Source organism: Schistocerca cancellata, chromosome 5, assembly GCF_023864275.1.
Source record: "Schistocerca cancellata isolate TAMUIC-IGC-003103 chromosome 5, iqSchCanc2.1, whole genome shotgun sequence".
NCBI classification, from domain to species: Eukaryota; Metazoa; Arthropoda; class Insecta; order Orthoptera; family Acrididae; genus Schistocerca; species Schistocerca cancellata.
Genome location: NC_064630.1, coordinates 359,076,267 through 359,101,180, shown reverse-complemented (window position 1 = coordinate 359,101,180; position 24,914 = coordinate 359,076,267). Strand labels below are relative to the sequence as shown.

General features: G+C 39.5%; 1 protein-coding gene across 1 annotated transcript in view; it reads left to right on the top strand.

Moving 5' to 3' along the window:
- The window catches only part of LOC126188036 (transcription factor Sp4-like), an 87,555-nt gene that overhangs the window by 49,885 nt on the left and 12,756 nt on the right, over positions 1 to 24,914 (top strand). The window contains exon 9 of the mRNA XM_049929463.1: positions 18,501 to 18,669. Coding sequence (XP_049785420.1) covers positions 18,501 to 18,669 — 169 coding nt within the window. The remainder of the gene's footprint in view (positions 1 to 18,500; positions 18,670 to 24,914) is intronic.

Genomic DNA, 24,914 nt, shown 5'->3' with positions numbered 1-24,914 from the left:
ACTGGCAGCAGGCAGTGACTAATTTGGTCTGCCTAAAATGGACAGTATTTATATGAGTTTGGCTCATCACTGTTTTTTCAAGATATCGTTTCCTATCACGTAAGCCACAACAGAGCCACAGTGTGAGACTCTATTTCAATCAGACCAACAATGCCGCAGTAACTTCTGTCTTTATGCTGTGTCAGTGTTACTGTAGCTCTGGCTTTACATTTGGGTCCCGAATGTATGGCAGCTACCCCATGCCATGGATGCCAGTACTTGCGGCATCAGCATAGTCTGCTCCTGTAAGATCACTTCACCAGCCCTTATATGACCTGCCCCAGGATGCTTCTTGCATTAGACTATTGGTGACATTTTTAATTTAGCCATGCCATGTAAAGCAGCAATGATGTAACATATATTATGGAGAAGAGGATGATAGGACTCTAGTATTTGAGACTTTCCTAACTTTTTTCTCATGAAATATAACAATTACATAATTGTTTCAGTTTTGGCAAATGTTCTTGCTCCACTGATATTCCGTGCAAAGTTTGTATTTTTTCTTCTTTGCACAAATGGCTTAATACAACTCATCTGTCATTATTTCCAGCTAGTGGCCTTGTTGCAGTGGTAACACTGCTTCTCGTCAAATCACCAAAGTTAAGCATTATCAGGGTTGGCTAGTGCTTGCATGGGTGAATGCCTGGGTCTACCGAGTGCCGTTGGCAAATGGGGTGCACTCAGTCTTTGTGAGGCCAGGGCCAGTTGAGGAACTAGTTGACTGATAATCAGTATTTCTGGTCATGAAAACTGACAATGGCCGAGAGAGTGGTGTACTAACACTATTCTCCTCCATATCCACATCCAGTGCTGCCTATCTGCTGAGGATGATTGGTGGTTAGTACTGTTGTGCCTTCCAAGGCCTGTTTGGACAGACTTCAGTTTAGTTTTCGTCACTGTTTCTACAATGTCATTATGTTTGCTTTTTCTGGGGGATGTCATGGTCATATTGAAGGTATCAGCGATCTAACGTTTCAGAATATATGGAACGCAAAATGGCCTCTGATCGCAGATGTGTTTTACTCAAGTCTATAAACTGTTCCCATCATTATGCTCTTCATCAGATTCGTCTAAAAAAGAACGTGCATGTTCATGAGTAATAATATTAAGTTCCGACAGTACAAGTTGTAGCATTGATCCACATGATCTGAGAAGCATCTAATGAATAACATACCTATCTTCTTAGGTAAAAGAAGCAGATAAAATTGGTAGCCAAGATTGGCATCATCACGATATAAAAACATGTCAAAACTGTGATTGACATTCACGGCCCACGATGTAGGACTGCCATTAGCACACTGTACCTGCAGCTGCAGTACAAACAACTCGTGGGGCTTAGCTGCCAGGCTGACTGTAAGCATCGTTTACAGCAGCACATTACAATGCCAGAAGTCATTGTAAATTGTGCTTACAGTTAATGAAACCTTGCAGCCAGGCCTCCTCGACTGCAAGTGTTAGGCAGAAAACATCTTCCGAGATTATCCTAAATGCTTTCTCCGAAAATTATTTCAAGCAGTCACAAACCCACACGAATTGTAAAATGCTTTCTCCGAAAATTATTTCAAGCAGTCACAAACCCACACGAATTGTAAATGGTTGCAAAAACACACTTGACCTCTTAGCCAGAAACAATCCAGAGCTAATAGAGAGCATCATGACTGATACAGGGATTAGTGATCACAAGGTTGTTGTAGCTAGGCTCAATACCATTTCTTCCAAATCCACCAGAAACAAACGCAAAATAATTTTATTTAAAAAAGTGGATAAAGTGTCACTAGAAGCCTTCCTAAGAGACAATCTCCATTCCTTCGGAACTGACTATGCAAATGTAGGTGAGATGTGGCTCAAAATCAAAGATATAGTAGCAACAGCAATTGAGATATTCATACCTCATAAATTGGTAAGAGATGGAACTGATCTCCCATGGTACACAAAACAGGTCCAAACGCTGTTGCAGAGGCAACGGAAAAAGCATGCGAAGTTCAGAAGAACGTGAAATCCTGAAGATTGGCTAAAATTTACAGAAGCGCAAAATTTGGCACGGACTTCAATGCGAGATGCCTTTAATAGGTTCCACAACGAAACATTGTCTCGAAATTTGGTACAAAATCCGAAGAAATTCTGGTCGTATGTAAAGTACACAAGCGGCAAGATGCAGTCAATACCTTCGCTGCGCAGTGCCGATGGTACTGTTACCGACGACTGTGCTACTAAAGCAGAGTTATTGAATGCAGTTTTCCGAAATTCCTTTACCAGGGAAGACTAATGGAATATTCCAGAATTTGAAACACGAACAGCTGCTAGCATGAGTTTCATAGAAGTAGATTCCTTAGGGGTTGCAAAGCAACTCAAATCGCTTGATACGGACAACTCTTCAGGTCCAGATTGTATACCGATTAAGTTCCTTTCAGATTACGCTGATACAATAGCTCCCTATTTAGAGATCATATACAACCGCTCGCTCACCGATAGATCTGTACCTACAGATTGGAAAATTGGGCAGGTCGCACCAGTGTTTAAGAAGGGTAGTAGGAGTAATCCATCGAACTACAGACCTATATCATTGACATCGGTTTGCAGTAGGGTTTGGGAGCATATATTGTATTCAAACATTATGAATCACCTCGAAGGGAACGATCTATTGATACGTAATCAGCATGGTTTCAGAAAACATCGTTCTTGTGCAACGTTGCTAGCTCTTTATTCGCACGAAGTAATGGCCGCTATTGACAGGGGATCTCAAGTTGATTCTGTATTTCTAGATTTCCGGAAAGCTTTTGACACCATTCCTCACAAGCGACTTCTAATCAAGCTGCGGGCCTATGGGGTATCGTCTCAGTTGTGTGACTGGATTCGTGATTTCCTGTCAGAAAGGTCGCAGTTCGTAGTAATAGATGGCAAATCATCGAGTAAAATTGAAGTGACATCAGGTGTTCCCCAGGGAAGCGTCCTGGGACCTCTGCTGTTCCTGATCTATATAAATGACCTGGGTGACAATCTGAGCAGTTCTCTTAGGTTGTTCGCAGATGATGCTGTAATTTACCATCTAGTAAGGTCATCCAAAGACCAGTATCAGTTGCAAAGCAATTTAGAAAATATTGCTGTATGGTGTGGCAGGTGGCAGTTGACGCTAAATAACGAAAAGTGTGAGGTGATCCACATGAGTTCCAAAAGAAATCTGTTGGAATTCGATTACTCAATAAATAGTACAATTCTCAAGGCTGTCAATTCAACTAAGTACCTGGATGTTAAAATTACGAACAACTTCAGTTGGAAGACCACATAGATAATATTGTGGGGAAGGCGAGCTAAAGGTTGCGTTTCATTGGCAGGACACTTAGAAGATGCAACAAGTCCTCTAAAGAGACAGCTTACACTACACTCGTCCGTCCTCTGTTAGAATATTGCTGCGTGGTGTGGGATCCCTACCAGGTGGGATTGACGGAGGACATTGAAAGGGTGCAAAAAAGGGCAGCTCGTTTTGTATTATCACGTAATAGGGGAGAGAATGTGGCAGATATGATACGCGAGTTGGGATGGAAGTCATTAAAGCAAAGACATTTTTCGTCGCAGCGAGATCTATTTACGAAATTTCAGTCACCAACTTTCTCTTCCAAATGCGAAAATATTTTGTTGAGCCCAACCTACATAGGTAGGAATGATCATCAAAATAAAATAAGAGAAATCGGAGCTCGAACAGAAAGGTTTAAGTGTTCATTTTTCCCACGCACTGTTTGGGAGTGGCATGGTAGAGAGATAGTATGATTGTGGTTCGATGAACCCTCTGCCAAGCACTTAAATGTGAATTGCAGAGTAATCATGTAGATGTAGATGTAGAAGTACAGTGTATTAACAGCAGCTCTATATCATGAGCCATGAGTGTCCATCACGGTTATAACATTTTATATCGTGTGGTGATGCAAATCATGGCTATCAATTTTATCCAATTCTTTTACTAAGTTTAAGAAGACAGGTATTTTATTCGTTAGATGCTTCTCAGATTGTGTGAATCAATGGCTACTACTTGCATGGTAATGACTTATCACAATAATCTCACTCATAAACATGCACATTCCTTTTTAGACAATTCTGATGATGATCGTAATGATTGAAACTAATTATTGAATTGAATAAAACAAATTTGCAATTAAATTTTTGTTACTGTTTTTCTGGTTCTGAATCATCTCTCGAATTATACAGATTTTCAAAGATTTCTTGGAATTGTAGAATTTTCTTTCATTAATTGTTACTGCGCCATTTGACAACTGATGAAGTGTGGCTTCTGTCAAACATAGTTTCTATTTCCTCTTCTTCTGTGCTAACAGTCTTTGAGAAACAAGGCTTTGGTCACATTTGTTACTGACAGATATCTATGTCAGTGCCACGGGTTTCTTATGAGATATATCCAGGATAGAAGTGTCCCTATGTCAATACTCTGCTCATTCAGTTGTAGAAAAACAAATTTTTCCTTCAAATCAGACAGTCCTTCTAAAAATTACAAAATGAATTGAAAACAGCTGCCCTGCACCTCTGTATAATGTTGTACTTATAAGATCACATTCAAGTACATTTAAAACAGGACTGTTATTTCTTTACACCTGCATGTTTTCCTTCTGTTTACTTATCATTTTTTAACTTTTTTTTAATTTTTCATTTTAAATATTTCCCTCAGTAAAAATCGCAAGCAGACAAGTCTGACAAATGAGGCAGTCTTCCACGAAGACTTCATGAATTCAGGACAGTGGTTGACGAGATTTGTGCACGTAGCTCTGTCTTGTTGGAAAAAGCTGTGCTACCTTAACTGAGCATAGAAGTTCTTGAAAATTCTACCGTGACAGTGACTGCAAAGAACATTGAATTGGAAATTTTAGTACCTGAAACTGGACACCAAATTCCAATTCTTTTTAGTGCAAAGGATTCTGGTGCACACTAAGTGAGTTTTCAGCTATCCAGAAAATCAAGCTTTATCACTTATAAAGTACAGTGTCAGGTCAAGTTCACCATTCACAATCTTTTATTCAACCACTTGCAATTCTTAACCCTCTTTTGTCTGTCATTGGGAAGTAATGCCTGTAAATGTTAATATGGTAAGACTTCAGATGTATGCACTTCAGTACAGACAATTTTTTTTTTCTTTTTGGGCTAGCAGTAATTTTTTTTACAACATATTTGGGACTGCTTCAAGAGTTGTGCTCATTACACATGCCAGTTTGGTCGTGTGACTTCCCGGCGCTGTTGAGCCTTGCTCCTAATTTAACATGCAGTTCCTGTAAGACCCTCCACACTGGCGATTTGACCATGCTATCTGCTGTGCACCCGCTAGTCCCCATGGCTGGTTGCAGTGTTTCAGCCACTACAGGGGGACAGAGGGGGTAAACAGTTGCTGCCTAGCCTCACTGACTGTGCTACTTTTATAGTTTGTTGCATGTTGTGATTGTTGACTCACGTGTATTTCCCGTGTTGTTTTAGAGAATTTGGTGTACTTTCCTGCTGCAAAAATAACTTTCGATGTAGAACTCTTCATCATTGTAGTAGGACATCAAACCAGTAATTTGAGGCTCAGGAAGTCAGGATTACAGCAAGAACATAAAAAAAAAAAAAAAAAAACTCTTCCAGACTTCGAAAACCTGGTACTTTCATTGACATCTGTAGTTTCTTTTCAATAACAAAATGAAAAGCAACACTTCCTCATCAAAATATATTTCGTAACTGGCTTATACAACTAAACAGATGACTCTCACCACAGAGCTTCAGCTCTGTGGTTTATTCGTGTGCCCAGCAATTCAATTATGCGATAGGCGCGTATTGCAGTGGTTGAACTTCATGGCTGTATCATCATGACAAAGTCGCTTGTGCGAAAGCAGCCTTATGCTTATACTGATAATTAGCAACATTACCACTGGACTGGCATTTTGTTATCAAATTCTGACCACTGTTTTTTCCCAGGGAAACTGGAGTTCAGGAATTGTTTTTGAAAATTTCATGACTCTCTTTAAATGACCAACTCCTTATGAAAGCATCAGCTGTGAACACTTGTTCATTCACGGAATACGGCATGCTTTACTTGAATAACTCGAAGAATGATGAAAAGATACTCGTAGCTCTTTTGAACAACAAGCAACAAATGAAGTTTTGACAGTTAACCGTGGTCATCACATGAGCAGAAGATGGTGTGAGCAGAAAACAGTAAAATCAATAGAAAGGGCCTGCTTTTACCATAGACAAACTGTATTGCATCAGTGTTGTGAAATTTCAGAATTAGAGGAGGAATTGGACAAGGGGTGTCCGCATCACCAAAACTATTCTCTCTAGTCATAAAGGATTCATGAACTAAGAAAACAAAGAAGGAGTATGTGTTAATCAAACACGTGTGAACTGCTTGTGTTTCGTGGACGACATTGTACTGTTTGTCTCTAGTGCTGCTTCAATAACAGTTTTAAACACAGCACTGAGTCACACACTTTGAATGCAAAAAACGATTTAAAAAGCTGAGAGTTGCGCAGCAAACAGTAGAGAATTGCAAATCACTAGGAGAGGCAGGGAAACAAAGAAATGGATCAGGGAACAGACTGTAGTAGTGAAAGATGTGAATACAACTCTAGTGAAAATGGAGTGGAGTTGGGCAAATGGGTGGTAAATAGACCAATAAAATTCTTTGCTGGATTCCAAGATAAGAAAAGCCCAAGACAATACTAATGGAACGTGGGTTGATTACATTAGTCTTATGACTGGTTTTGTGCCACATGCTCTCAGTTTTTTCTCTTATATATTCCAGTCTCTGTCTCTGCCTACAGTTTTTGCCATCCATAGCTCTAATACCATGGAAGCTTTTCCTAGATGTATTAACAACACTGGCATGTATTTGTGATGATCATAATATATGGCAAAGAAGAATGGAACATGGCCAAATTTTGGTCTGAAAAATATTGATCTCCAGGCATGAAAAAGTGAAGTAATCATGGAAAAAGTATATATGAGGCCTTTTTTACCAGTGAATGTCTTATGGCTGATGATGCAAGATGTGAGTAAGTGTCAGACCTAATGTGAAAAATGTCAAGCTACACTATGACTCAGAGTCCACCTTAAACTGTAGGCCTCCCTGTAACTGGCAGGGTAAGTCACACTAAACATCAGAGGAAGACAATGTCCTACTACATCCAATAAGATCAAGTGCGATAAAGTGTTGTGGTGTCCATTTTCATCAGTCTTGAATCATCTGCATACATAGCCTGCAAGCCACTGTGAAGTGCATGACAGAGGGTACTTAGCATTGTACCAAACTTTTAGGTCTCTTCCCTTTCCAGTTGCCTGTGTAGCATGGCTAGGATGATGGTGTAAAGGGCTCTGTGCCTGATTTAATCCAAGTAATCTTGTCTTCATAATCCCTACAGGAACAGTATGTTGTGAGGCTGAAGTATATCTCTAAATCCTCCACTTAAAACTGTTTCTTGAAACTTTATAAGCTTTTGTGGATGATTCTTGTTTTATTTTCACGCATCTGCCAGTTCAGGTTTTCCAACATTTCTCGTGGATCAAACAAACCTTTAACCATTTGTGCTACCTTTCTTTGTATTTGTTCAATATCATCTTTTAGTCCTAATTTGTGTGGGTCCCACACACTTGGACAGTTTTCCAAGATGGACATAAAAGTTATTTATACCCAGTCTCCTTTGTGGACTGACAGCATTTTAAGTGTCCCGCCATTGACACAAAGTCTTCCATTTGCCTTACCTTCAACTCAGCCTGTGTTATAATTCCATTTCATATCCCATCAGATTGTATAATTTGAATGGTGCCAGTGATGATTCACTGATGTTGTAGCCATAGGATAGCAGTTTCCTGTATTTTGTCAAGTGTAAAATTTTACATTTCTTCACATTTATAGCACATTGCCAATTTTTGCAACACTTTGAAATCTTATTAAGATGTAACTGTATACTGTGCAGCTTCTTCAGATAGTACTTCATTAGGGATACTGGCATCATTTGCAAAAAGCTTAAGGTTACTGTTAATTCTGTCTGCCAGGTCAGTACTATAGAGTATGAACACCAAATGTTCCAACACACTACCCTGAGGTACACATGAAGTTACTTCTGTTTGTGTTAGTGACTGCCCAATAAAGACAACATGCTGTATCCTCCCTGTGATTAAATCCACAATCCAGTCACAAATTTTGTTTGATACCCAATTAATTGCACTTTCTTTAAGCATTGGTTTGATATTGAGTCACATGCCTCTCACAAGTAACACTACCCAAGTGTCACTCACCGATTTGGATACACTTCAAAAATGTTGTGGTGTAGGTCAAAATATGAGACACATATTTTTTTATATGTGCCTACCTGCCTCTTGAAGTGGTGAAAACCCTCCTGAAGAAGACGTGGTTGGTATCTTCCTGAGTACATCTCGTCGAAACAATAAGAGATACAACAAAAACATAATTTCCATTATTGCTACTGCTTTTTACAACTTTTCAATCACGTCTGTAAAGATTTTCATATATTTTGAAATCCTCCCCTTACCACACAATTTCTAAATGGCAAAAAGTTTGTGTGTAGTAAATCTAATAGTATATTTAACAACAAATTCAACAATATATAATAAAGTTACATTCCAAAGTCACAGTAGTCAGATATAAGTTGGAAGTACCTGTATATACTGCTATAAGTGCATTCTGTCTGCCATATGATGCTTGTCATATGTGGCAATAGTGTTGTTTGCAGTTTCACAGTGCAGCTATGTAAGATGGGCTCCTGAAGAATTTAATTGAAACAACAATGTCTGTTTCTCTGTCCAGTCCGAGAATAGGCAATGTGGAGGTAGCAAGAGGCTATTCCCATTTTGTATTTTCATGGCCTTCATTCTATTTCGTTTGTTGTTTGTTTTGCTTAGTTTCTTTGGTTGTTTGGTTTTGGATATTACGTTTGACATTTACTTTGTTGTTTTACAATATTTAGGTTGTGTTGCATTATCTTTGCTGGTCAGTGCGATAATGAGGGGATGTTGTATTAACCATTGCAAAGAAGTGCTGCACGCACATACGCATTGTGCACCACACACATCTGATTATTGCAATATTATTGCACAATTTACAGTATGTACTAGAATTTTTAAAGCAATAATTAACAGGAGGTTAACATGTATCAGGTTTTTCTGTGATGTATCCACTCTTGAACCAAACTTACCTAAACATATTCACCAATCGAGGGGATGAAAACTACTTATGAATCAAAGATTGAATTTTTGGGATATTATTCTTCAGATGCAAATTTACATAATAGCCGTATAGTAGGATTACATCAGAGATCTGTTGTAGAAAATTCTTCCATGGTCTGAATGTGTAAACATCAATTGGCTGGTTTATGCTGATTGTTCCAGCAGGAATCTTTATACATTGTATGGCCTTATTTCCTTGTTCCATATATTTGGCAATAGATTGCCAGAATAAGGTATTAAGAGAGAGACTAATCTACACTATAAATTTTTACAAAGGCTGCGGTAATTATGAGCATGTAGGAAGCATTAATATGGACTTATTGTGGCAACATGTATATTGCGACTTGTACTGTGACCTTGTACTCTGAGGGAGGGTGGCGATGAGAGGATAACGCCATCAGTCTGCCCAAGACCTCTGCACACACGGGTGGCCACTCATGTGGCAAGGCGAGAAAGGACATCGAATCGCTCGGCGGAAACACAATGATGATGAAGTATTGGATGACCGGACAGCAGGATAGGTATGCATTAATGTATGCATGCACTTCAACTGCGAGTGTACAGGTGCACCTACTGTCATTCGGTAATCACCACTCCCATAAATAAGCGGATTGAAATGGAGTAGCATGTACAGAGTGTAACAGACTGAATGTTTGCATGTTTATTCTGAATACAGTATGATGGATCCAAAGAATGTAGTACACCTATTACACAAAAGCTTCGATCATCTGCAATACAATATTGACTCTATCATTACCAATGAAGAAATATCATTCACATTACATTTAGTGAATCTGATTAAAGAGTCAACACTAATGTATTTGTTGACAGTTATAGTACTTTGACCTATGATGACGAAACTGTATTTCCTGAGGCTGTCACAGTGAAAGAGGTGTTTGAAGAGGATTATGAGGATATAGTGGAAGACAGTAAGAAGAGTAAAATGGTAATAAATTTGAGATATAAAAAAGGCAGTTATATTTTGACATGGAAAGAAGAGGAATAAGAGTTTAAAAACAGTTGAAGATAATTTCAGAAAGTTAAAGGACACAAAGTCACTATATAGATGGGAAACAGATGTCACTGAAGGTGGGATGTGAAGCAACAAATTATTGCAGAGTTACAAATATGTATTCAAACAATTCCAGAAGGCATGCAATAAATCACTACCTGTTCAATACTTGGACGTGAAAAGAAGGGTTTTGAAGGTGAGAGACGAAATTAATTTGTTGTGCCACCTATTCATGTTATCTATGAAATGAATTCATCATTTTAAAATAAGGCATAGAATTATTTCCAGAAAGATTAATAAATTTGTTACTCAAAAGCAATTAACCAATAAAGAACATTAGTAGAACAGGCTAATGGATTTGTGACAAATGTAAAATCAGATATTGCGTCATGAGGAAAGGACAATGTTTACAATTCTGACCAATCTGGATTTAATTTGGAGACACATGCAACATACCCTATCCTTTAAAGGAGCACTAAAAATTGAATGTTTCGCTGAATCATTGAATTTGTTAATGTATAGCTACATGATACAGCCAGTCCTCTCTGCAAGTGACATTTTACAATCTCCTTTGCTCATAGTCCTGCAGGAAACAGGTGGCCAATTTGGACCCATTGTTCAAGGACTATGTACAAGACCGATAATATTGTTGCATTTGCTCCAACATCTGGTAAATCAACATCATATATTGCTATTAAATGGTTTGCGAATGTTTACTTACACATGTGATCAGAAGTATCTGGACACTCCCAAAAACATACGTTTCTCATATTAGGTGCATTGTGCTGTCAGGTAAGCCATATCAGCAACCTCAGTAGACATCATGAGAAAGCAGAATGGGGCACTCCGCGGAACTCACGGACTTCAAACGTGGTCAGGTGATTGGGTGTCACTTGTGTCTTATGTCTGTACGTGAGATTTCCACACTTCTTAACATCCCTAGGTCCACTGTTTCCAATGTGATAGTGAAGTGGAACTGTGAAGGGACACATACAGCACAAAAGCGTACAGGCCGACCTCGTCTGTTGACTGACAGAGACTGCCGACAGTAGAAGAGAGTCGTAATGTGTAATAGGAAGACATCTATCCAGACCATCACACAGGAATTCCAAACTGCATCAGGATTCACTGCAAGTACTATGACAGTTAGGCGGGAGGTGAGAAAACTTGGATTTCATGATCGAGTGGCTGCTCATAAGCCACACATCACACCCATAAATGCCAAACAATGCCTCACTTGGTGTAAGGAGCGTGAAAATTGGACAACTGAACAGTGGAAAAAACATTGTGTGGAGTGACAAATCACGGTACACAGTGTATAGATCCGACGGGAGGCTGTAGGTATAACGAATGCCCGGTGAACGTCATGTGCCAGCGTGTGTAGTGCCAACAGTAAAATTCGGAGGTAGTCGTGTTATGGTGTGGTCGTGTTTTTCATGGAGGGGCTTGCACCCTTTGTTGCTTTGTTGTTTTGTGTAGCACTATCACATCACAGGCCTACAATGATATTTTAAGCACCATCTTACCTCCCACTGTTGAAGAGCAAGTCGGGGATGGCGATTGCATCTTTCGACACTATCAAGCACCTGTGCACAATGCACAGCCTGTGGTGGAGTGGTTACACAACAATAACATCCCTTAATAGATTGGCCTGCACAGAGTCCTGACCTGAATCCTATAAAACACCTTTGGAATGTTAGGGAACGCCGACTTCGTGCCAGGCCTCACCGACCGACATCGATACCTCTCCTCAGTGCAGCACTCCGTGAAGAATGGGCTGCCATTCTGCAGGAAACCTTCCAGCACCTGATTGAACGTATGCCTGTGAGAGTGGAAGCTGTCATCAAGGCTAAGGGTGGGCCAACATCATATATTAAATTCCAGCAATACCGATGAAGGGCGCCACGAACTTGTAAGTCATTTTCAGCCAGGTGTCTGGATACTTTTGATCACAAAGTGTAACTACTGTTGTTGAACAATCTCTCCTGTATTTGGATTGTTGGACAGGACAAACAGAAAACAAATTCAACGATATAGACAAAGGTAATAAGGATGTAAAAATTATGGCTATTTGTGCTGGAACAAACAGCATAATCCAGCCAGTTGATGTTTACACATTCATGTTGTGGAAGAATTTTCTAAAGCAGTTCTCTGATGTAATCCAACTGTACTGCTATGATGGAAATCTGCACCTGAGGAATAATATCCTGAAGATTAAATCTTTGGTTCATAATCAGATTTCATCCCCTCGATTTGTGAACACGTTTAGGTATGCATGGTTCAATAGCGGATATATCACAGAAAAACCCGATAAATGTGAATCTCCTGTTAATTATTGCTTTAAAAATAGTGATATGTGCTGTAAATTGTATAAGCAGGAGTGATGGCCACATGAGCTGATATAACAATGAATCTATCTATCCAGTTAAATTATGCTGTAAATTCTGCAATAATCAGATGTGCGTGGTGCACAATGCGTATGTGTATGCAGCTCTTCTTTGCAATGGTTAATACAACATCCCCTCATTATCGCACTGACTATCACACATACAACCTAAATATTTTAAAATAACAAAGTAGATGTCAAACGTAATATCCAAAACCAAACAACCAAAGAAACAAATAAAGCAAAATGGAAATAGCCTGTCGCTACCTCCACATTGGCTTTTCTCGGATGGGACAGAGAGCGAGACCTTATTGTTTCAATTAAATTATTCAGGAGCCCATCTTTTATGGGTGCACTGTAAAACTGCAAGCACACTATTGCCATGTATAACAAGCATCATACAGCAGACAGTGTGCGCATATAGCTGTAAATAAGGAGTACTTCCAACTTACATCTGACTATTGCGACTTCCTGATGTAACTTTATCATATATGGTTGAATTTGTTGTTATACATACTACTAGATTTACTACACATAAATGTTTTTCTGTTTAAAAAATTGTGAGGGGAGGGGAGGATTATGAAATATATCAAAATCTTTACAGATGTGATTGCACAGTTGAGAAAAACAGTAGCAACCATAGAAATCATGTTTCAACATTTTTGTTATATCTCCTACTCTTTTGATGATATGTGATCAGAAAGATGATAACTGCATTTTATTCAGGAGGGTTTTCACCCCTCTTCGATGACCATATGGGCATGAATAAAAAAATACATGTATCACATTTTGACCTAGACTACAACATATTCGAAGTGTATAGGAATTGGCGAGTGGCACTTGGGTAGTGTTACTTGTCAGAAGTCAAGAAATACAGCATCCATTTCATTACCATTACCCATGACATTCAAGATGTCATTTGAGAAAAATGCTAGTTGGATATCTATTGATTGACGTTTTTAAATACACACATTTTGCATTGGAAGATATCATTATGTTTGAGGTACCTCATTATGTTTAAGTTTACAATGTGTTCTATTATTTTCTTGTACGCAAGTGTAAGCTGCGCTTCCTTCCAGTCACTGAGCACAATTTTTTGTTCAGTGGAACTTTGACTTATTATACTTAAAATGACAGCTCACTAAACTGCAAATTCTATGTACAATCTGACAGGGATTCCTCTGACATAGGAGCCTTGTTTAATTTTTGCAATTTCAGCTCTTTCTCAGTGCAGCTGCCACAAATATCTGTATCGTTTGTCTTCACTGTGGTACGAGAATTAAACTGTGGCTATACTCCTGTATCTCTTCCTTAGTGAAGGAACATTTGAAAATGGAATCCATAATTTTTTCTTTAGCTTTGCTACCTTCAGTTTCAGTTCCTGTCATGGACATCTGCAAGGAGGATTGGAAGTGGGTCAGTTATGGGGCAGTGCTGCAAATAGTGAATTTTTCAAAAATCCTTCAGCAAGGCTAGTCTTCCTCAGTTCTGTGTCATAGCTGGAATGATCTTGGAATGATCTAAGTATGACATCAGACCCCAGAGGACAGTCATTGTTTATTCCCATGTGTGCCACAGTCTGCAGCTGCTCTATCAGTGGCTGCCTGAGTAATCCTTTCAACACGTTGAATGAGGTCTCCAGTCTTATATAGACAGTTCAAACAAAGTGATTCATCTCTTCCCTTGGTGCCATTGCCTCAAGGGGTAACATTATTCACTATGCATTTGTACTGCTGATTATTAACTGACCCCTTGTCCTTTTCCACTTGCTTCCCCATCAGAGGATGCTGCAGGTTTCCCAACATGTGAAGTATCTCTCACTGAGTCAGATACAGTGGAAGTGGGTGTAATAGCTGTAGTTCTCCCTGGTTCCTGCCTCCTCTGTATGTGAGCATTAGACCTACCACTGATGAATGCCACTCACAGTGACTGGTTTGATACATCCCTGTCTTCCTCTACAGTTTATTTGCTCTGCGGCTCCCTTTAATACCATGGAAGCTATTCCCAGATCCTCATCAGTTCCGTTAATTTTCAGTGTCCTTTTGTAATTCTGAATCTCAGAAAATTTTCATTATCTTATTTTCCATTTTTTGCACAATCCATGATCCACAGTGATATAATACTGTGCTCCAAATATACAGTTACAGAAACTTTTTTCTCAAGTGAAGGTCTGTATTTGACACTAGTACATTTATTTTGGTGAGAAGTGCTCTTTTTGCCTGTTCTAGTCGTACCCTCTTTACTTTGTCCATCATGCCACATTTCTTCACTTCATCTACTATGTACCTCCAACTTGAATGCCAATTTTCTTGCAAACGTCATTTCTTCTGCTCCTCAGTCCTTTCGTCTATCATTAGTTTACTATCAGTCCATATTGTTTTTGGAGTATACTGTGCATTCCATGCAGCAGGTCCTGCAATTCTTCATAACTTTTTCAGAGGGTACTGTGTCTTATCATTTTTATGCTGACCCCCTGAATTTTAATCCCACTTCTGAATCTCTCTCTTATTTTTTTCATTGCAAAGAGTACAGCTTGAACTGTAAAAGACAGTGACTGAGTCTCTCCGTATGCCTTGTTTAATCCAAGCTTTCTCTCATGGTCTTCCATTCATGTTGTTCCCTCTTGGTTTGAGTGCATATTACATATCACCCGTCCTTTCCTGTAGTGTAAAATGTGTTGTTTTCATTCCCTCATTGAAAAATAAAGTTATGTCATTAATTTTTTGGTTGCTTGCAAGTACATGTCTGCAATTCTTGTGTGAATCCCCAAACCACATCTGACATGCAATTAGAGGAACAAAAACACAATGGGGCAGCCTACTGATAAAATAAAGTAATTCACTTTCAGTTGTGGCAGAAATTCTGCAGTTGTCTCAGGCCAGTCGAGATAGGTAAAGAAGCCATACGGATTGGCCTGACACAATTGCAACATTTCCAATACTGAAAACAAATTATAGCATGTTAGTCCACTTTATCATTTTGTTTTGGCTCCTCTAGTGGCATGCTATGCTACTGTGGCATAGAGATTTCAAAGCGTACCTGGACTGGAAACATTTTCCTGCTGACCCCCACCCCTCCCTCGAAAAAAAAAAAAAAAAATCACCCCCCCCCCCCCCCCCCCGGGTATTAATTAAGATTTGGTCTTCCCCTCATCTACTTATTTTTCTCAGAATTTCAAACATCTTGCAACACTTTACACTGACAAATAAAGTCCTATAAAAGTATGTTGATGTAATCTTGCTTTCATTATGAAGTATAACATCACAACTGCCTCTCTCCGTAAACCCAAATTGATCATTGTCTAACAGATCCCCAATCTGCTCCTATCTTCAGGATTATGTATATAATATTCTTCCAAAATTCTGATTGTATGTCCTCTGTCTTGTAGATTTTACAAACTAAAGTGTGTAATTATGTGGTTGCCACTTCTCTCAATAAATTTAGAAATTGTAAATGAACGTTATCCATTTCTTCTGCCTTGTTTTGTCGCAGATTTTCTAAAGCTCGGTCAAATTCTGAAACCAATAGTGGATCCTTTATGTTCTCTGAATCAATGCTCATTCTTTTCTCTCTTTCATCTAGTTAGTAGACAATTTTCCTCTTCATTGAGGCCTTCAGTAGATGCTTCCCACCTAATTGCTCTCTCCTGTATTTAACAGTGGAATTTCTTTTGCACTTTTAAAGTTGATGGCTTTACTTCTAAATTATCCAAACTTAACTTTTCTGTGTGTTGAATCTGTTCTGACAACCTTTATTGTACATATATTTCTCTTCTTACTTGTGTGGCTATCTGTTTTAGAACTTCCATTCCTTTTCAGCTGAACTGCTTGTTATCACGGTATCTGCAATCTCAGAGAACTTTTGAACACAAATCAACAACCCTTAATTCTTCAGTATCCAACTTCCTTACAAATTTATTCTCCATGATGATTCTCCAAAACTTCACCCAATTACTCATACTGATTCTAAATTACAGGGTTTTTTGTTCACTTAGCTGGCCACATATGGATGCTGTGATGATTTTTTAATAAAGATAACAGCTATTTTATATCCTCAGCTATTTTTGAAATCAAGCAGCAATTTGTATTCTCAAAAAAAGAAATTACAGATTAAGAAATAAAATTTAAATTCATTGATTCTTATACATTTTCAGTGTTTATGAAATTATTTTCATAACTGCGCTTAGATTCTTATGCTGTTCTTTTTTTTATGCATTGAGTGCTTGACGATCCATTTCTGCTTGTTTATAGTTCAGGGTTGTATGAGGCCAAGGGATAAAGTTTTTGTACTGGTACTGAGGTAGAGTTAATATAATTGAAGTTACATTGATTCATGTTATGCAGTTATGCATGTCAAGTGTCATCTTCTTCTGTAGAATACTTTTGTTTATATAACTTTTTAAAGCAGTTATGTTTCATTCAAATAGATCAATTACATCACAATATGATTATGAACAATTGGTAACAAAAAGTTTAGGAAGTATCTGATTCCATAGTACTATCGAGAGAATGTGTATGGTATATTTTACATGAAAAATTGTGGGAGACAGCTTTGTGCAAGGTGTGTGTTTTAAATGCTGACCACAAGCAAACATAAAAGCAATATATTCCTCAATAATGTTTGAACTGGTTAAAATAAAACTGTATGTTAATCTGTTGTGGAGGATGAGATTTGAATCCAACACTTTATGCCAGAGGAGAAACAGTTATCAAAGTGAAATCCAGTTACTCTGCATCAGAAAAAAAAAGGATTTCATCTGCTGGGAAAATTACAGTCATTGTTTTATGGACTGCAGAAGGGATTTTTCATGTTGACTGAAACAATATCTGGCAAGTACTGCACATGTTTTCTAGGTTTACTGGGTGGGGGAAAATGTATGATGGCACTTTAGTTGTAAAAGAAAAAAATATATTCAGTAGGATAGTGCATCAGCCCACAAAGGTTGTTTGGAAATCTGATAACAGCTGGATTTCAAATATGATTGTCTGGAGTATCCATCATATTTGCCGATTATGATTTCCAAGTGTTTAACATCCAAAGTTATAGGTGCAGGAAAATAGTTTGAGACCTGTAAAAAATCTGTGGCTGTCATAGCTGTGTGGACTGCAGCTATTTTTCATCGCTTTTTGCAGATGAAATCTGCTCACTGGAAGAAACTGAATAAAGTACATTACACCATCATGGTGCTACTGGATCATGGGGTCCTGGGTTCGATTCCAGGCCAGGTCAGGGATTTCTCCACCCGGGGACTGGATGTTTGTGTTGTCCTCATCGTTTCATCATCATGCAGGAAAGTGGCAAGACTGGACGGTATAAATATTGGAAATTTGTACAGGTGCTGATAGCTGTGCAGTTGAGCACCCTACAAACCAAAGATCATCTTCATCAGTAATGGGGTTAGTTCAGAGGGGGGGAGGGATGGGAGGTGGGCACTGATCAAGACCTTTCCACTTTGCCCTCATATGCATCACTTGCTCTGTATCTTTACAGAGTATGTAATGTGTTTTATGCCGGGGATAACTTTCTGTTTTCAGAGTACATTACTGTGTAAAAGTGATGTAAGGAATAAAGAAAGATGCTATCACTTTTGAAAGACTGAAACCAAGACTGAATAGCATATCAGTATAAAAGGCAACCCACAGCTTTAAAATTATAGTTTTAAATGAGCCAATATTGGCATCCAGTCTTTAGGTGAGTGATAGCCTCTTTTCCCATATTGCTGAATAGTGATGAATATCTAAAAAACATTTTTAATAGTGTCTGCAGTTAATTTTACATGCAACACACAACATTAATCGTAATTTAGTAACATAAATTAGTTTTCTACTTTTCTATTTGCTGTTATAGAAATGCAGAACGTAAGAAGCAACATATCTGCCATATACCAGGGTGCAATAAAGTGTATGGGAAAACGTCACACCTTAGAGCACATTTAAGGTGGCATACTGGAGAGCGACCTTTCATATGTAACTGGGTATTCTGTGGGAAGAGATTTACACGCTCAGATGAGCTCCAGGTTTGTTTGTTTATGCTTTAATGATGTTTTAATTTATTTTTAAAAATATTAAATGATTTTTCCTTAATTAGAATGCATTTATTAGTGTACCACAGTCAGCATCTTCATCTTTGTGGCCATTCTGATATGTATGTACAAGTAATTTATAAAAAGGTATCCAAGATTCAAATTACAGGTACTTCGATAACTGTGCAGAAATGTAGCAACTGCTCGCACATCTGTGCATATTAATTACTTAATAGTGGCTATAGATGCCAAAATTAACTGACCATATTAGACTAATAAATATAACCTAATTAATGAAAAGTAAGCCAACTTAATTTCATACAGGTTGTTTACTCCCATTTTAATTTTTTCCCTAAAGATTTAATTTGTTGGAGATTGTTAAAATACAAATGGTTGAAATATGCACCACACAAAGGTTTGTGTTTCAGAATATCCTCTATGATGGATTAATGAATGTTACTTATTATATATATAATAGAGGGAAACATTCCACGTGGGAAAAATATATTTAAAAAGAAAGATGATGAGACTTACCAAACAAAAGTGCTGGCAGGTCGATAGACACACAAACAAACACAAACATACACACAAAATTCTAGCTTTCGCAACCAACGGTTGCCTCGTCAGGAAAGAGGGAAGGAGAAGGAAAGACAAAAGGATATGGGTTTTAAGGGAGAGGGTAAGGAGGCATTCCAATCCCGGGAGCGGAAAGACTTACCTTAGGGGGAAAAAAGGACAGGTATACACTCGCACACACACACATGTCCATCCGCATATACACAGATACAAGCAGACATTTGTAAAGGCAAAGAGTTTGGGCAGAGATGTCAGTCGGGACGGAAGTACAGAGGCAAAGATGATGTTGAAAGACAGGTGAGGTATGAGCGGCGGCAGATTGAAATTAGAAATTAGCGGAGATTGAGGCCTGGCGGATAGCGAGAAGAGAGGATATGCTGAAGGGCAAGTTCCCATCTCCGGAGTTCTGACAGGTTGGTGTTAGTGGGAAGTATCCAGATAACCCGGACGGTGTAACACTGTGCCAAGATGTGCTGGCCGTGCACCAAGGCATGTTTAGCCACAGGGTGATCCTCATTACCAACAAACACTGTCTGCCTGTGTCCATTCATGCGAATGGACAGTTTGTTGCTGGTCATTCCCACATAGAACGCTTCACAGTGTAGGCAGGTCAGTTGGTAAATCACGTGGGTGCTTTCACACGTGGCTCTGCCTTTGATCGTGTACACCTTCCGGGTTACAGGACTGGAATAGGTGGTGGTGGTGGGAGGGTGCATGGGACAGGTTTTACACCGGGGGCGGTTACAGGGGTAGGAGCCAGAGGGTAGGGAAGGTGGTTTGGGGATTTCATAGGGATGAACTAAGAGGTTATGAAGGTTAGGTGGACGACGGAAAGACACTCTTGGTGGAGTGGGGAGGATTTCATGAAGGATGGATCTCCCAACCTGTCAGAACTCCGGAGATGGGAACTTGCCCTTCAGCATATCCTCTCTTCTCGCTATCCGCCAGGCCTCAATCTCCGCTAATTTCTAATTTCAATCTGCCGCCGCTCATACCTCACCTGTCTTTCAACATCATCTTTGCCTCTGTACTTCCGTCCCGACTGACATCTCTGCCCAAACTCTTTGCCTTTACAAATGTCTGCTTGTATCTGTGTATATGCGGATGGATATGTGTGTGTGTGCGAGTGTATACATGTCCTTTTTTCCCCCTAAGGTAAGTCTTTCCGCTCCCAGGATTGGAATGACTCCTTACCCTCTCCCTTAAAACCCATATCCTTTTGTCTTTCCTTCTCCTTCCCTCTTTCCTGACGAGGCAACCGTTGGTTGCGAAAGCTAGAATTTTGTGTGTATGTTTGTGTTTGTGTGTGTGTCTATCGACCTGCCAGCGCTTTTGTTTGGTAAGTCTCATCATCTTTCTTTTTACTTATTATTTAGTTATGAATATAATAGAGGGAAACATTCCACGTGGGAAAAATATATCTAAAAAGAAAGATGATGAGACTTACCAAACAAAAGCGCTGGCAGGTCGATAGACACACAAACATACACACAAAATTCTAGCTTTCGCAACCAACGGTTGCCTCGTCAGCAAAGAGGGAAGGAGAGGGAAAGACAAAAGGATTTGGGTTTTAAGGGAGAGGGTAAGGAGTCATTCCAATCCCGGGAGCGGAAAGACTTACCTTAGGGGGAAAAAAGGACTCGCACACACACACATATCCATCCGCATATACACAGACATAAGCAGACATTTGTAAAGGCAAAGAGTTTGGGCAGAGATGTCAGTCGGGGCGGAAGTACAGAGGCAAAGAAGATGTTGAAAGACAGGTGAGGTATGAGCGGCGGCAAATTGAAATTAGAAATTAGTGGAGATTGAGGCCTGGCGGATAGCGAGAAGAGAGGATATGCTGAAGGGCAAGTTCCCATCTCCGGAGTTCTGACAGGTTGGTGTTAGTGGGAAGTATCCAGATAACCCGGACGGTGTAACACTGTGCCAAGATGTGCTGGCCGTGCACCAAGGCATGTTTAGCCACAGGGTGATCCTCATTACCAACAAACACTGTCTGCCTGTGTCCATTCATGCGAATGGACAGTTTGTTGCTGGTCATTCCCACATAGAACGCTTCACAGTGTAGGCAGGTCAGTTGGTAAATCATGTGGGTGCTTTCACACGTGGCTCTGCCTTTGATCGTGTACACCTTCCGGGTTACAGGACTGGAATAGGTGGTGGTGGGAGGGTGCATGGGACAGGTTTTACACCGGGGGCGGCTACAGGGGTAGGAGCCAGAGGGTAGGGAAGGTGGTTTGGGAATTTCATAGGGATGAACTAAGAGGTTACGAAGGTTAGGTGGACGGCGGAAAGACACTCTTGGTGGAGTGGGGAGGATTTCATGAAGGATGGATCTTCAGGGCAGGATTTGAGGAAGTCATATCCCTGCTGGAGAGCCACATTCAGAATCTGATCCAGTCCCGGAAAGTATCCTGTCACAAGTGGGGCACTTTTGGGGTTCTTCTGTGGAAGGTTCCGTGTTTGAGGAGATGAGGAAGTGGCTCTGGTTATTTGCTTCTGTACCAGGTCGGGAGGGTAGTTACGGGATGCAAAAGCTGTTTTCAGGTTGTTGGTGTAATGGTTCAAGGATTCCGGACTGGAGCAGATTCGTTTGCCACAAAGACCTAGGCTGTAGGGAAGGGACCGTTTGATGTGGAATGGGTGGCAGCTGTCATAATGGAGGTACTGTTGTTTGTTGGTGGGTTTGATGTGGACGGACGTGTGAAGCTGGCCATTGGACAGGTGGAGGTCAACGTCAAGGAAAGTGGCATGGGATTTAGAGTAGGACCAGGTGAATCTGATGGAACCAAAGGAGTTGAGGTTGGAGAGGAAATTCTGGAGTTCTTCTTCACTGTGACTCCAGATCATGAAAATGTCATCAATAAATCTGTACCAAACTTTGGGTTGGCAGGCCTGGGTAACCAAGAAGGCTTCCTCTAAGCGACCCATGAATAGGTTGGCGTACGAGGGGGCCATCCTGATACCCATGGCTGTTCCCTTTAATTGTTGGTATGTCTGGCCTTCAAAAGTGAAGAAGTTGTGGGTCAGGATGAAGCTGGCTAAGGTAATGAAGAAAGTGGTTTTAGGTAGGGCAGCAGGTGATTGGCGTGAAAGGAAGTGCTCCATCGCAGCGAGGCCCTGGACATGCGGAATATTTGTGTATAAGGAAGTGGCATCAATGGTTACAAGGATGGTTTCCGGGGGTAACAGACTGGGTAGGGATTCCAGGCGTTCGAGAAAGTGGTTGGTGTCCTTGATGAAGGATGGGAGACTGCATGTAATGGGTTGAAGGTGTTGATCTACGTAGGCAGAGATGCGTTCTGTGGGGGCTTGGTAACCAGCTACAATGGGACGGCCGGGATGATTGGGTTTGTGAATTTTGGGAAGAAGGTAGAAGGTAGGGGTGCGGGGTGTTGGTGGGGTCGAGAGGTTGATGGAGTCAGGTGAAAGGTTTTGTAGGGGGCCGAAGGTTCTGATAATTCCTTGAAGCTCCGCCTGGACATCAGGAATGGGATTACCTGGGAAAAGTTTGTAAGTAGTGTTGTCTGAAAGCTGACGCAGTCCCTCAGCCACATACTCCCGACGATCAAGTACCACAGTCGTGGAACCCTGTTGGTTGCGAAAGCTAGAATTTTGTGTGTATGTTTGTGTTTGTTTGTGTGTCTATCGACCTGCCAGCGCTTTTGTTTGGTAAGTCTCATCATCTTTCTTTTTAGATTTATTATTTAGTTAGTTACTTATAAATTTGGGATCTAGGTGGGAGGTTTCCTCTGATAAACATACTTCGTTAAATGAGAACTTTGGAATGGACAATACTCTTTACATGTTCAAACATCTTTCGTGCATCTCTAATGACAGTATGTTATCCATTGTCAATTCAGTTTATTAGCGTCCTTGTAGTACATCATCAAAATGACCTAGGACTTGTCAATAAACATTACAATTTAAAATACATGTACATGAAAATTTATAATTGATATAAATAAAATAGAAAGAAACATTCCACATGGGAAAAATATATTAAAAACAAAGATTCCATGACTTATCAAACGGGAAAGCGCTGGTAGATAGACACAATAAAAAAACACACAAAATTTCAAGCTTTCGCAACCAACGGTTGCTTCGTCAGGAAAGAGGGAAGGAGAGGGATAGACGAAAGGTTGTGGTATTTAAGAGAGAGGGTAAGGAGTCATTCCAATCCCGGGAGCGGAAAGACTTACGTTAGGGGGAAAAAAACGACAGGTATACAAACGCGCGCGCACACACACACATAACCATCCACACATATACAGACTTGGCTTGTGTCTGTATATGTGTGGATGGATATGTGTGTGTGTGTGTGTGTGTGTGTGTGTGTGTGTGTGTGTGCGGGTGTATACCTGTCCTTTTTTCCCCCTAAGGTAAGTCTTTCCGCTCCCGGGATTGGAATGACTCCTTACCCTCTCCCTTAAAACCCACATCCTTTCGTCTATCCCTCTCCTTCCCACTTTCCTGACAAAGCAACCGTTTGTTGCGAAAGCTTGAAATTTTGTGTGCGTGTTTGTGTGTTTTTTTATTGTGTCTATCTACCAGCGCTTTCCCGTTTGATAAGTCATGGAATCTTTGTTTTTAATGTAAAATTTATAATTGAATTTACTTGTCACTTCGACATTACAATTTTAATAGAACTATAAGAACATTAACATAAAAATATACAAGTAGGATAACAACATACAAAAAAAAAGCTAGTGATTCTCACATCAAAGATTATTTCCATTCTTACATTAACACTGTTTCACACTTTCATAGAAACAGCAAGTATTTAAATGTGAGCAATTACACATATTTATTATGTCAGGGAAATATTAACTGTGCTTTTATTGTCAATGATTCATAAACTCTTCAATACTGCAAAAACTATTGCTCAATAACATGTTTTTTAATTGTCTTTTAAATATGTGCAGTTTTGGTATTATTTTTAGTTCTTTGGGGAGAGCACTGTAGAGGATTTTGGGTTGGTATAGTACACTTTTGTGATACATAGCTGTTTTATGAATTTCTCTGTGGAAATCATTCCTATTCCTCGTTTCGTAGTTGTGAAATTCTCTGTTTAATGTAGAAAATTGCTCGTGCTCTTTTAAGAAACACATGCTTTCATATATGTATAAGGATGGTAGTGTTATGATTTTTAGTTCTTTGAAAGCATGCGTACAAGAGTCTCTATATCTTTTACCTTTTATTATTCTGACTGCCTTCTTTTGTAGTCTAAATGAATGTTTTGTTAGACTGTTGTTCCCCCAAAACTGTACACCATATCTTAATAAACTGTGCATGAATGATGCATAAACACATAACACTGTTTTAATATTACATGAGCTTTTAAGCATTCTAAGTATATAACATGTTTGACTTAATTTTTTGTTCAATAATATTACATGCTTTTCCCATCTTAAGTGTTTATCAAACCATACTCCTAAGAATTTAGTGTATGATGCTTGTTCGATCTTACACTTACCCAGTTCTACTGTAAGGTTACTTTTTATTTTATTTGTAATATGTCTGAAGTTGATCCACATTGTTTTTTTTTTTTTTTTTTTTTTTTTTTTTTGGCATTGACAATGAGTTTGTTTTCATTAAACCGTCTGTCTGCTTCGTCTGTTGCTAATGTGACTTTTTCCTGTAAGTCAGCTTCACTA